Here is a 12,679-nt window from a genome sequence, read left to right on the forward strand (position 1 = left end):
TCTTTGCTTGGATGTCTAATCCAAGTCCCAAACTCAGCACGTTCAGCCCACCATCTCTCCACTAAGCTCTTCCTCCTCTACTTCCATTTCAGTAAATGGGGCAGCATACAGGTCGTTGCTTAAGCTAACGGCTAGGAATTCTTGTTGATCCTTCCTTCCATGTTCAGCCAGTCCGCGGTTCCTGAAAGCTGTCCCTTCACATATAGCTTGAGTCCATTTGTCTCACTGTCTGCAGTGTAGCCACCTTCTCCTGGCCACCGTCATCTCTTTCTCAGACTGTCCTGTTCTTTCATCTTGACTTCTGTTCTTGCTTTCATTTTTTAAATAATTTTAGAATCTCTTTCAGTCTCCTATTATTTTAAGTTCATTGAGGTGTTAATTCCCGTCTGTGGTGGCATCAGCTCTTATGTTGGATTGTGGATTAATATGGTCATGTGTTTTTACCGTGAGCTTGTCTTTAGCTGAATGGATCATTTTCTGTGTAAGTCCCAAGCACCCTGGATTGTAAATCTGTCCCCACAGAGCAGTTTTTGTGTTTGCCCCTGTTGGATACCCCAGGAGGTTCGCTGTCACTGGACTAGTTTGATATGAATTCCCCGGTTTGGGATTCCTGTGGCACATAGGAAGTATAAATTCAGATACATCTGTAGAGGGCTTAGTGTTGGGGTTAATTTCTCATCCAAAGCCCCAAACAGAAACAGGCTTCCATAGGCTGGTGAGTAGAGTTTTTAGGCTCTCTTGGAGGAGGCAAACTTCAGGGCTCTGCCTTTCTAAAGGGATCCCAGATCTAGTTCCCACTGAATGTGACATTCAAAACCACATCACTTGCACTGAACGAGGAAAATCCCATCTGAGGAGCCTGCAGGCATCTTACCTCGGCAGTCCTGTGCTTCCCATTTCTGCTGCAAGTTCCATCTTCAGTTCTCGCAGAGGTTCTGCTTTCTTTCTTCTTCCCATTTTCTTTAGAACTTGGCTATGTTTTAGAATAGTTTTGTATTGCATTTCATCAGACATTTCTACATGTTTGTAGTGGGAGGGATTCACTTAGAAGCCAAGTTCACCATCTTGCTGGATCCAGAAAGCTTCCTTATCACATCTCCATCATCTCAGACTCCACAGCAGGTTCCTTACCTGTCTCCCCAGTTCTGCGCTTTCACATCAGCCAGAGTGATTTTTACAAAAACATGAATTCGATCCACTCATGTTCCTGCATTAAGTCTTCCAAATGGCTTCCCATACATGTCGAGTCTGAGCCCTTCTTATGATCAGGGCATGGACTGGCCATTGTTTATCAGAGTGGCTACCCCTTGGAATGGTAAGGAAGTTGACAGGAGAGGGACAGTAGGGTGTAAAGTTTGCATAGTGGCGATCGGTGGGCTCAGCTGTGCGTGCCATCTCCTCGGAGCTCTCCACGTGCTCCGCAGGGCGCCCCACACCTTTGGAGTAAGACTGCCTCGCACATGAAAAGCCATTTTGGTTGAAGGGTTTATGTTCTCTCCCCCTGCATCCCCTCCTCCCACTGCTTTAGCTGTGGGCCCGTTCACTGGATGTAAATAACTGGCGTGCGCAGCAGAGGCTTCATCCAAGTGAATCAGAGCGTGGTGTCCTGAGGGTAGTAGCCTAAACAGACTCCCAACTCCGATCCACCTGAGGGCAGTCTGAGCCCATTGGCAGTCGCTCTCTATTGCCCCTTGCCCCAGCCACTAATGTACTCCCATTCTCTCTCAATTTGCCTGTTCTGGACATTTCACATAAGGGGTACCATCTAGTATGTTACCAATATGTCACCTTTTGTGTCTGACTTTTGAAAGTTCGTCCACGTTGTAGCATGTATCAGTACTTCTTTCCTTTTTGTGGCCAATAACATTCCATTGTATGGATAGACTCCCATTTCGTTTATCCATTCCTCAGCTGATAGATATTTAGGTTGTTTCCACTTTTTGGCTATCATGAATAACGCTGCTATGAATATCTGTGTACAAGTTTTTGTGTGGGCATATGGTTTTAATTCTTTTGGGTGTCTACCTAGGAGTGGAGTTCCTGGGTCCATATGGTAACTCTTTGTTTAACTCTGAGGAACTTTCAAACCATTTTCCACAGTGGCTGCATAATTTCTCATTCCCACCAGCAATGTATGAGGGTTTTAATTTCTCCACATACTGGCTGACACTTGTTACCCATCTTTTTTTTTTTAATTTGTTTAATGTTTATTTATTAGAGTGAGAGAGCACGTGCGTGAGCGTGAGTCGGGGAGGGGTAGAGAGAGAGACACACACAGAATCTGAAGCAGGCTCCAGGTTCTGAGCGGTCAGCACAGTGGTCTGACGTGGGGTTTAAACTCACAAACTGCGAGATCATGACCTGAACTGAAGTTGGACGGTCACTTAACCTACTGAGCCACTCAGGTGCCCCACCTATGTTTTTTATTACAGCCATCTCATTATGTGTGAAGTGACATCTTTATTCTGGTTTTGATTTGCATTTCCCTAATGATTAATGATGTTGAGCACCTTTCTATGTGCTTATTAGTTATTTATATACTTTTTTTTGGAGAAATATCTGTTTAAATCCTTTGACTAATATTTTAATTGGGTTACTTGTCTTTTTATTCTAAAAATTCGTTGTATATTTTGGATAAAAATTGTTTTCAAATATTTCTCCCAAACTGGGTATTTTCACTTTCCTGATAGTGTCTTTTGCAGCACAAACATTTTTAATGGTGATGAAGTCCGATTTGTGTGTTTTTGTCTTTTGTTGCTTGTGCTGCTGGTGTCCTGAAGACCATGCACCTCTCATTCTGAGTAATTCCTTATCTGGACCCTTCTCCGTTCTCAGGCTTCCCTTTTCATCAGGGAGGCAAGGAGCACAGCCTCACTTTCAGCAGGTCTTGTCCGGCTTCTGATAGCTTGAGCTTTGCCAGGACCAGACTGTTATCAGCAGGATAGTAAGCACAATGGGGTGGATGTGCCTCCCTGCTCTCTGCCACAGGTGTCCCACTGACCTCTGTCCCCACTATCGTCACTCCTCTCCTCGTCCCCATGCCAGAGCTCCTGGTACCTGGCCTGATGTTCTTTTTCAGCACAATAGATTTTCTTTTGCTTATTACTATTAAGATCATCCTAACTTCTATAGTGTTCTGTCACCTTCTATAGCATTTTTTAACATTTTGCTAAGTCAAGAGAGAGAAAGTAGTTTGATATACTATGCCACCTCCTTCCTGCCCAGAAGCCATGGCCTTGGCCAGCAGTTTAAAGACCCTAGGACTTTGTGTGTGTATACCTATGCGCGTTCATAATTAACATATACTGTGTGTATGTGTTCTTTGATATTTACTACCCTGGAGATGATGTAGGTTTCCTGCCATCTGAGATGCCCCCCCCTCCTTCTCAGCTTATTTTATTTTCTTTTTTTAAAGATTTTATTTTTTGGGGCGCCTGGGTGGCGCAGTCGGTTGGGCGTCCGACTTCAGCCAGGTCACGATCTCGCGGTCCGTGAGTTCGAGCCCTGCGTCAGGCTCTGGGCTGATGGCTCAGAGCCTGGAGCCTGTTTCCCATTCTGTGTCTCCCTCTCTCTCTGCCCCTCCCCCGTTCATGCTCTGTCTCTCTCTATCCCAAAAATGAATAAACGTTGAAAAAAAAATTAAAAAAAAAAAGATTTTATTTTTGAGTAATATCCACACCCAACTTGGGGCTCGAACTCACAACCCCGAGATCAAGAATCACATGCCGCACCAACTGAGCCAGGCTGGTGCCCCTCAGTTGGCTTATTTTAAACAAAATCTTCCCCTAAACAAAGTGATGTCTGAAAAAGTAATTCATGTGAGCTTTTAACTGCATTGACTTGACTCTATTCCAATCAGTATATTTAGGTATCATAGATCACAGTGGAAATGATGAAACTGATATTTACTCAAAACATTTCGTTCTGCTGGGCAGACTACATGCACACATAGATCTATCCTTTCAGTAGAAATTTCAAAAAGAAATTGTTTCTGGTACTTAAAAAAAAAAATGAATGCTTTGTGATTAATGAAGTACTTTTGATTTTTCATTTGGAAGGTGCTGCTTTCACCTTGATTTGCCTCCCTGTCCTCTGAACACTTTTTTTAAAAGAGTTTTTATTTAAATTCCAGTTAGTTACCATACAGAGCAATATTAGTTAACAACATACCGCATAATACTAGTTTCAGGTGTACAGTGTAGTGATTCAGCACCTGCATACCTCACAGGTGCTCATCACAGCAAGCGCCCTCCCTTAATCCCCCTCACCTACTCCCCCAGCCCCCCACCCAGCTCCCCTCTGTAACCACCAGAGTGTCCTCTAGTGAAGAGTCTGTTTCTTGGTTTGCCTTTCTTTCTTTTTTACCCTCCTCTGTGTGTTTGTGTTGGTTTTTAAATGCCACACAGGAGTGGTATTTGTCTTTCTCTGACTTCTTTATTTTGCTGAGCATTATACTCTCTAGCTCCATCCTTGTTGTTGTAAATGGGAAGATTTCATTCTTTTTGATGGATGAGTAATATTCCGTTGTACATACACACATGTATATGCGTATTTATGTATGTGTGTATATGTATGTATATATACACACACATTTTCTTTATCCATTGATTAGTTGATGGGCACTTGGTCTGTTTCCATAATTTGGCTATTGTAGATAATGCTGCTGTACACATGGGGGTGCATGTATCCCTTTGCATTAGTATTTTTGTATTCCTTGGCTGAATACCTACTAGTGCAATTGCTGTATTGTAGGATAGTTTTATTTTTAATTTTTTGAGGAGCCTCCATACTAGCTTCCACATTGGCTGCACCAGTTTGCATTCCCACCAACAATGCAGGAGGGTTCCTCCTTCTCCACATCCTCACCAACACCTGTTGTTTCTTGTGTTGTTGAGTTCAGTCATTCTGACATGTGTGAAGTGGTATCTCATTGTAGTTTTGATGTTGAGCATCTTTTCATGTATCTTCTTTTCATTGGCCATCTGGATGTTTTCGGAAAAATGTCTATTTGTGTCTTTTGCCCATTTTTAAATTGGATTATTTGGTTTTTGGGTGTTGAGTTTGCTAAGTTCTTTATATGTTTTGGACACTAACCTTTTATCAGATATGTCATTTGCAAATATCTTCTCCCATTCCATAGGTTGCCTTTTAGTTTTATTGATTCCTTTGCTGTATAGAAGCTTTTTATTTTAATGAAGTCCTAATGGTTTATTTTTGTTTTTATTTCCCTTGCTTCAGCAGACATATCTAGTAAGAAGTTGCTACAGCTGATGTCAAAGAGGTTACTGCCTGTGTTCTCCTCTGGGATTTTAATGGTTTTATATCTCACATTTAGGTCTTTCATCCATTTTTAATTTTTTTGTGTGTATGGTGTAAAAAAGTGGTTCGCTTTCATTCTTCTGCGTGTCGCTGTCCAGTGTTCCCAGCACCAGTTGTTGAAGAGACTGCCCTTTTCCCGTTGGATATTCTTTCCTACTTTGTCGATAATTAGCTGTCCATATAGTTGTGGGTTCATTTCTGGGTTCTCTATTCTGTTCCATCGGTTTACGTGTCTGTTTTTGTTCCAATACCATGCTGTTTTGATTACTTCAGCTTTGTAATGTAACTTGAAGTCCGGAATTTGGATGCCTCTAGTTTTGCATTGCTTTGCTTTGCCTTTTCAAGGTTGCTTTGGTTATCTGAGGTCTTTTGTGGTTCCGTACAAATTTAAGGGTTGCTTGTTCTAACTATGTGAAAAATACTGTTGGCATTTTGATAGTGATTGCATTAGGTGTGTAGATTGCTTTGGGTAGTATAGACATGTTAACAACGTTCTTCTGATCCACGAGCATGGAATGTCTTTCACTTTCTTTGTGAGCTCTTCAATTTTTTTCATCAGTGTTTTATAGTGTTCAGAGTACAGGTCTTTCACCTCTTTGGTTAAGTTTGTTTGGCAAGGAAGAAGTAAAATTACTACTTGCAGAAGACATACTCTATGTAGAAAACCCAAAAGACTCCACCAAAAAGTGGCTAGGACTGATAACACGGATTCAGTAAAGTCACAGGATACAAAATCAACGTACAGAAATATGTTGCAATCCTTTTTTTTTTAATGTTTATTTTTGAGAGAGGGAGAGAGAGCACACGCATGAGTGGGGAAGGGCAGAGAGAGAGGGAGACATAGAATCCAAAACAGGCTCCAGGCTCTTAGCTGTCGGCACAGAGCCCGACACAGGGATCAAACTCACAAACCGTGAGATAATGACCTGAGCTGAAGTCAGACGCTTAACCAACTAAGCCACCCAGGCGCCCCAAATCTGCTGCATTTCTATACAGCAATAATGAAGTAGCAGAAAGAGAAATTAAGGAATCAATCCCATTTACATTTACAACAAAAACAGTGAGATCCCTAGGAATAAACCTAACCAAAAAGTTGTACTTCTTTAATTTAATGTTGAAAAAAATATTTAATTTCATTTCTGAAGCTCTATCTCATCAGACCAATAAGCAACTCCATCTCAGTTATTCTCCTCCCACTACCCCTGCAGGCTTCTCCGATTTTTTACTTGCCAAGAAGTTGGGAGTGAAGAGGTAGGAGGGGTGTCCATCTGGTTTTTAGAGATCTGTCAGACCTGCCTTGTGGCAGTCTCTAAGCACCCTTCAAGGGACAGTACGCTGCTTCTATACGAAACTGCCTCCTCACTGAGGTAACGCAGCCTTGGCAGGTGTCCCACACAGCTGGTGGGTTCCAGGGCATGGCTTCTTCACCTTTGTTAATCGCCATGGACCCCTTTGGTGATTTAGTAAAGTCTGTGAACTTGTTTGTAGATGCATAAAACTCAATACACAGGATTATAAAAGAAACCAATTATATGGGATACTGTTACCAAAAATAATTTTGGTATCATGTATTTCTTGTTCACGCATTAAATAACAGGAAGAGACCTGTAAAATGGGAAAGTTGAAGTTTATTTATTTATTTATTTTTTAATTTTTTTTAACGTTTATTTATTTTTTTGGGACAGAGAGAGACAGAGCATGAACGGGGGAGGGGCAGAGAGAGAGGGAGACACAGAATCAGAAACAGGCTCCAGGCTCTGAGCCATCAGCGCAGAGCCCGACGGCTCGAACTCACGGAGCGCGAGATCGTGACCTGGCTGAAGTCGGACGCTTAACCGACTGCGCCACCCAGGCGCCCCTGAAGTTTATTTTTAAAACACTTTAACTTTTGGGGTGCCTGGGTGGCTCAGCTGGTTAAACATCCAGCTCTTGGTATTGGCTTAGGTCATGATCTCACGAGCATGAGATCAAGCCCTGCGTCGAGCTCTGCACCGACAGTATAGAGACAGCTTGGGATTCTCTCTCTCTCCCTCAGAGAGCTACCACAAATGAGATGTAATACGAAAATATCTGTACTCTCTATTGCCGACAGAGTCACACAGATTGTTACCATTACTATGGTTTATCGTCTGTGTTTACAAAATTTCTGTTAGATGTCGGGAAGATAAAGATGTAACTTTTTCTCCTCCAAGCATACACCCTACCGACCCTGAATTCTGTCTACTCCAGGCCCTTAAGAATGACCCTGGGTCTGCAACTCATGCTTTAGAATGAATGCACCGTCTCTCTTTTTTTTTTTTAAGTTTGTTTGTTTATTTTTTTATTTAGAGAGACAGACAGTGCCAGCTGAGGAGGGGCAGAGAATGAGGGAGAGAGAGAATCTCAAGCAGGCTCTGTGCAGTCGGCTCAGAGTCCAACACAGGGTTCCATCTCACAAACCATGAGATCACTCACTACCTGAGCCGAGATCAAGAGTTGGACGCTTAACCGACGGAGCCACCCAGGTGCCCCTAAACACACCATTTCTAAGCCCAGTTAGTTTGCATAATTTGCAGAGTTCTGAGGTTGTCAGTTTTTATGCAGAAATGCCAGGGATTAGCTTTTACACACTTTAAAACAGAGGGTCCCACAATAAGAAGCAGCAGCAAGACTCTCTGTCCCCCTGCTCTCCACCCATCCTGGCAGTGATCTGCCTACTCTCCTTTTGTTTTCAGATGTCACATCTCTTGGCAGCTTGCCTACATCTGTCTCTTCACTACCTTTCTGACCGTCCCTGCCCTCCTGCTCATTCTCCCTCACGCTCACTGTATTCCAGCCACGCTGGCCCTCACTCTCCGTTCCTTAAACTCGCTACCTGCTCGAGTTCTCTCTGCCTGGGATTCTCTGCCACCAGCTTGTCATATGGCCGCTTTTTCATCCTTCAGCTTGTCAGCTCCTCAGAGAGACCTTTCTCTCCATCTCAAATGTTTAGTGCATTTATCGCCCTTCGTAGCATTTATCCCATTGTGTAATTATGCTGTATATTTATCTGTTTGCTTATTTAATTGTCTTACTCCCTTCCAGTGGTCGATAATAATGTCCCTAGTACCAAATACGGTGCCTCCCACACAATATGTTCTCACAAAATATTTATGGAATAATGGATGAATGAATTATGACATTGCTAAGGGAGCCAGCTGTGCACGAATTTATATATGCTTAAATAACAGCTGGTATATTTCTGTTATAAGTCAAAGTATTTTTGCATGGCAGACAAAAGTGTTGATAACTATAAGGATATTATTTAAAAGGAGCATAGGTTATATGGTAACAAGGTATCTATTATGTATGAAATCATTTGGCCATTATAAATTTGTTGAGATACATTTGAAAAATACCATGTTAATCCAGAGTAATGTTGTGTCTCAAATTGAGTATGATATTTACAAAATGATACATAAAATTCTTTGTTACACTTATGACTAATATAGAATATGGATGTAAATTCTTTAGTAACTTTATTAGTTGACATCCCTCTTCTGCTTTATTACTTGCCTTTTGATTTTTATACCTTACCCTTTATTTTTAACATTGTCACTCTCTTTCTTTTCCTCTGCATTTCTTTCATTCTTAAGAAATTGTTGGGGCGCCTGGGTGGCGCAGTCGGTTAAGCGTCTGACTTCAGCCAGGTCACGATCTCGCGGTCCGTGAGTTCGAGCCCTGCGTCAGGCTCTGGGCTGATGGCTCAGAGCCTGGAGCCTGTTTCCGATTCTGTGTCTCCCTCTCTCTCTGCCCCTCGCCCGTTCATGCTCTGTCTCTCTCTGTCCCAAAAATAAATAAAAACATTGAAAAAAAAATTAAAAAAAAAATTGTTTTTTGGTTGCACTTACAGAATTTGATGTGTGGCATTTCTTAAACTTTTACGAATTTATGTAAACTTGCTCTGTCTTAATCTAGTGATAAAGCAGCAGTAACCTATGTATGTTTATTTTCATGTTAAGAATTAGAATATATTCCATATGCTCACACCACGAGTTTATACCTTTTATTTATTCCTTTTTCTTGTGTTTTTAACTGCCACACAATCTGCCAGTTCATAAATAACTTAGAAGCTTTGCTAATGAGGTTGGAATTGGAACTTTATTTTTATTTCCCACTTAGAAAATGATCAAGAGAAATGTAAAATCCTAGGTAATTTTTTTCCTTTTTTATTTACTTGGAGCATTTAGCTTAGAAAGAGGTCAGGTGATTTGGGGGTGTGTGGTAGGGAGAAGGATTTGGGGGAGGCAGGTTGTGGTGGTAAATCTTTTAAGAAAAGTTCCCCATCCCCCAAAGCCCACCAGTTCACTGTTTACCCTTATCCCTGCTAGAGGAGAGAATGACTCTCAATGAATTAGTCCCTTGCCAGGCCTCTACTTAAGTAGCATAAACGTTTGAGATGTAAGCATGTTTAAACTTGGAAAAACAGAATGTGACATCAAGAGAGGAGGGCATGAGTAAGAATTATAGAATGATCAAACATTTTGAATATTTATTGGGTTTACTGAGCCATGAGCCCTATATATTAACTCAAAATGGAGAAATTTATGGATTATATTTCCTATAGGAAACACTGGGCTTTCTATAGACATTTTTGAAAAACATTACCTTGTAGTTGAGTTCTTTTGCCAGCAGGTGGCCTGTATGCACACAGTTATGGCCCCTCGTGCAAACACAAAGCACTTCAAAGGAGATGCAGTAATGTCTTCTTTTCATCCCTTCTGTCTCCCTCACCCAGCGCACATGCACGCACATGCACACACACGCACACCCGTTCACAGTTACACATACTCTTTACACATATTATAGCATACAGTACACATTCTTCTGCCCTTTCTTTTTCTCACTTACGGGTTCATCTTGGAGATTGGTATATGCCAGCATACGAGGAGACTCAAAAATTTTTATATTCTTTTTTTTAACGTTTATTTTATTTTTGAAAGAGAAAGAGAGGGAGGGGCAGAAGGGATGGGGGACAAAGGATCTGAAGCAGGCTCTGAGCTGACAGCCCAGAGCCTGACGTGGGGCTCGAACTCATGAGCCATGAGATCATGACCTGAGCTGAAGTCAGACGGTTAACCAGCTTAGCCACTCAGGTGCCCCCCAAATTTTTATATTATCATAGCATTCCATTGTACAGTGGTACCATCGTTACTTAACCAGCCCTCTGTTGATGGCAGTAGGTAGTGCTTACAAAGACTGTCGCCGTGAACAAACCTGTACCTGTATTACTCTGCCTATGTGTGTCTCTCTAGGTTGGATTGTTGAAGGGCACGGGCGCTTGTAATTTAGACAGCTGTCCTTAAGTTGTCCTCCATAAAAGTTGCAGGGTGATGGGAATGCCCGCTCCCCCACCCCTCTGATAGATGAAAACTATCCTTTCTCATGAGTGTTGCCACACATGCCTCTCATTATAAGTTGTGTTGGGCATTGTTTCGTAGATTTCCTTTCCTAGGAACTTTCTGTTTATGACTGTTGCTCATTTCTCCATAGCATTGTTGATATTTTTGCCACTGATTTGTAGGGGATTATTGCATACTAGTGACACTAGCGTTTGACCTGTGATGATAGTTGAAATTTTCTTTTCCCAGTTTATTCTTATATTTTGCTATTAGGGCTAGTGCACACTCCTCTTCTGTCTTCTGGTTTTCCTAACCCTTCTGTTTATTCTTCCATATGATCTTGAATTTCAGTTTAGGAAGAGTTAAAAGTTCTCTGATCATTGTCATTGTTTGTCTTCATTTTATATTTTTCCAGCAATGCCTTTTCTCTTTTTTATTATTTTGATTAATAGACTTCAGGTAGACTCCACCACCATCATCTGACAGTAGAACATTATGGTCAACCCTAGGCTTTTCTTACTTGGTAAACAATTGTGTGTCAGTCTTCATACTTTGAGAGAAGAGGACACAGAAGGAAGAAGTACGGAAGATGCAAAGATCGCCTCCTCTAGAAATGATCCCTTATGTTTTCTGTTCTAGTAAGCAACAACTTGCATAACTAGTTCCCTTTCAGCTTCCAAAATAGGTTGTGTATAATACAGGGATTTTTTCGTGTGTGTGTGTGTCAAACAAGAAATATGAGTCACTCTTCTCAGTAAACATTTTAATTATCTTTCAGGGTGGCTTATGGTGTTTTGGAGGAAATGGACTTCCTTATGCTGAAAGTTTTGGAGAAGTTCCTTCAGCTACAGTGGAAATGTTCTGTTTAGAAGCTTTGGTAAAACATTCTGAGGTAACTTGCATTTTCAAAATGTGGTTTACTTTTTATGATCGCAATAAAAAATTGTACATCATGGTTCATTCAAGCAAAATAATCCTCATTTTTTATAAAAGAAAAGCTTTTTGCTCATTTAAAAATTTTCTTTTTTGGGGCGCCTGGGTGGCGCAGTCAGTTAAGCATCCGACTTCAGCCAGGTCACGATCTCGCGGTCCGGGAGTTCGAGCCCCGCGTCGGGCTCTGGGCTGATGGCTCAGAGCCTGGAGCCTGTTTCCGATTCTGTGTCTCCCTCTCTCTCTGCCCCTCCCCCGCTCATGCTCTGTCTCTCTCTGTCCCAAAAATAAATAAACGTTGAAAAAAAATATATATATAAAAATTTTCTTTTTTCCCCATTTGGTTGTAGAATTGATAGTCATGACTTAGCACCGATACATGTATTTCCTTTTGCCAAGTATTTCTGAAAATGGATTTAATCTTAATTGCACATAAAGAAAGCAACCCATTGTTTAAATATGGCGTTGACCTTTGAATTACGCTATCTTATGCTACCTTTCTCAGATCTTTTTTATAAATAATATTACCAGGTAGTTAATTTCCAGTAAAACATCTGCCAAAGAAGCCAATATAGAAAAAAGGTAAATATTTGGATGGCCATACTCTTGAATTTTAAACAGAGCTTATATTAGTGGTTTTTAAGTTTTTTGGCATGTATGACAATTTTTCTGTCATGATCATAGTTTGATTTTAAAAGAAAAGAGCAACAGACTTCATGATGCTCAAACATGAATGCATAAAAACCACTCAGGAAGCATGTTTGAAAGCGCACATTTCCTGGTCACCTCTAGCAGCTTCAACTTAGTAGTTGTGGGCTGGTGTCCGGGAGTTTGTGTTTGTAACGGGCATCGCTGGTGAGGCTGCTGGAAGTAGTTCATCCCGCATCGTGAGAAACTCCATCCTAGAGATTTTAAACTTTCCAGTTTAATTTTGAGGACCATTAGACACGGCTCAGGAGCATAGTGGTCTCTGGTCATCTTTAGTTCCCACCAGCGGAGTTAGGAACTGCGTACAAAGCAGAGGTGTTAGTGTTGTAGCTCAGAAGGGCACATGGGAAAATAGTGCTAGA

The 12,679-nt window shown here is 41.4% G+C and overlaps 1 protein-coding gene across 5 annotated transcripts in view; it reads left to right on the forward strand.

The window, feature by feature from the left end:
• SERAC1 (serine active site containing 1) overlaps positions 1 to 12,679 on the forward strand; it is a 66,621-nt gene that overhangs the window by 28,227 nt on the left and 25,715 nt on the right. For all 5 annotated transcript variants that reach the window (XR_005782599.1, XM_040448765.1, XM_040448764.1 and 2 more), the window contains one exon: positions 11,458 to 11,571. Coding sequence is in view for 4 of the 5 variants with exons in the window: in XM_040448765.1 (XP_040304699.1) it covers positions 11,458 to 11,571 (114 nt within the window). In the remaining variant the exon portion in view is untranslated. The remainder of the gene's footprint in view (positions 1 to 11,457; positions 11,572 to 12,679) is intronic.

This window comes from Herpailurus yagouaroundi, unplaced genomic scaffold (assembly GCF_014898765.1).
Source record: "Herpailurus yagouaroundi ecotype Mexico unplaced genomic scaffold, PumYag 198, whole genome shotgun sequence".
Lineage (NCBI taxonomy): Eukaryota > Metazoa > Chordata > Mammalia > Carnivora > Felidae > Herpailurus > Herpailurus yagouaroundi.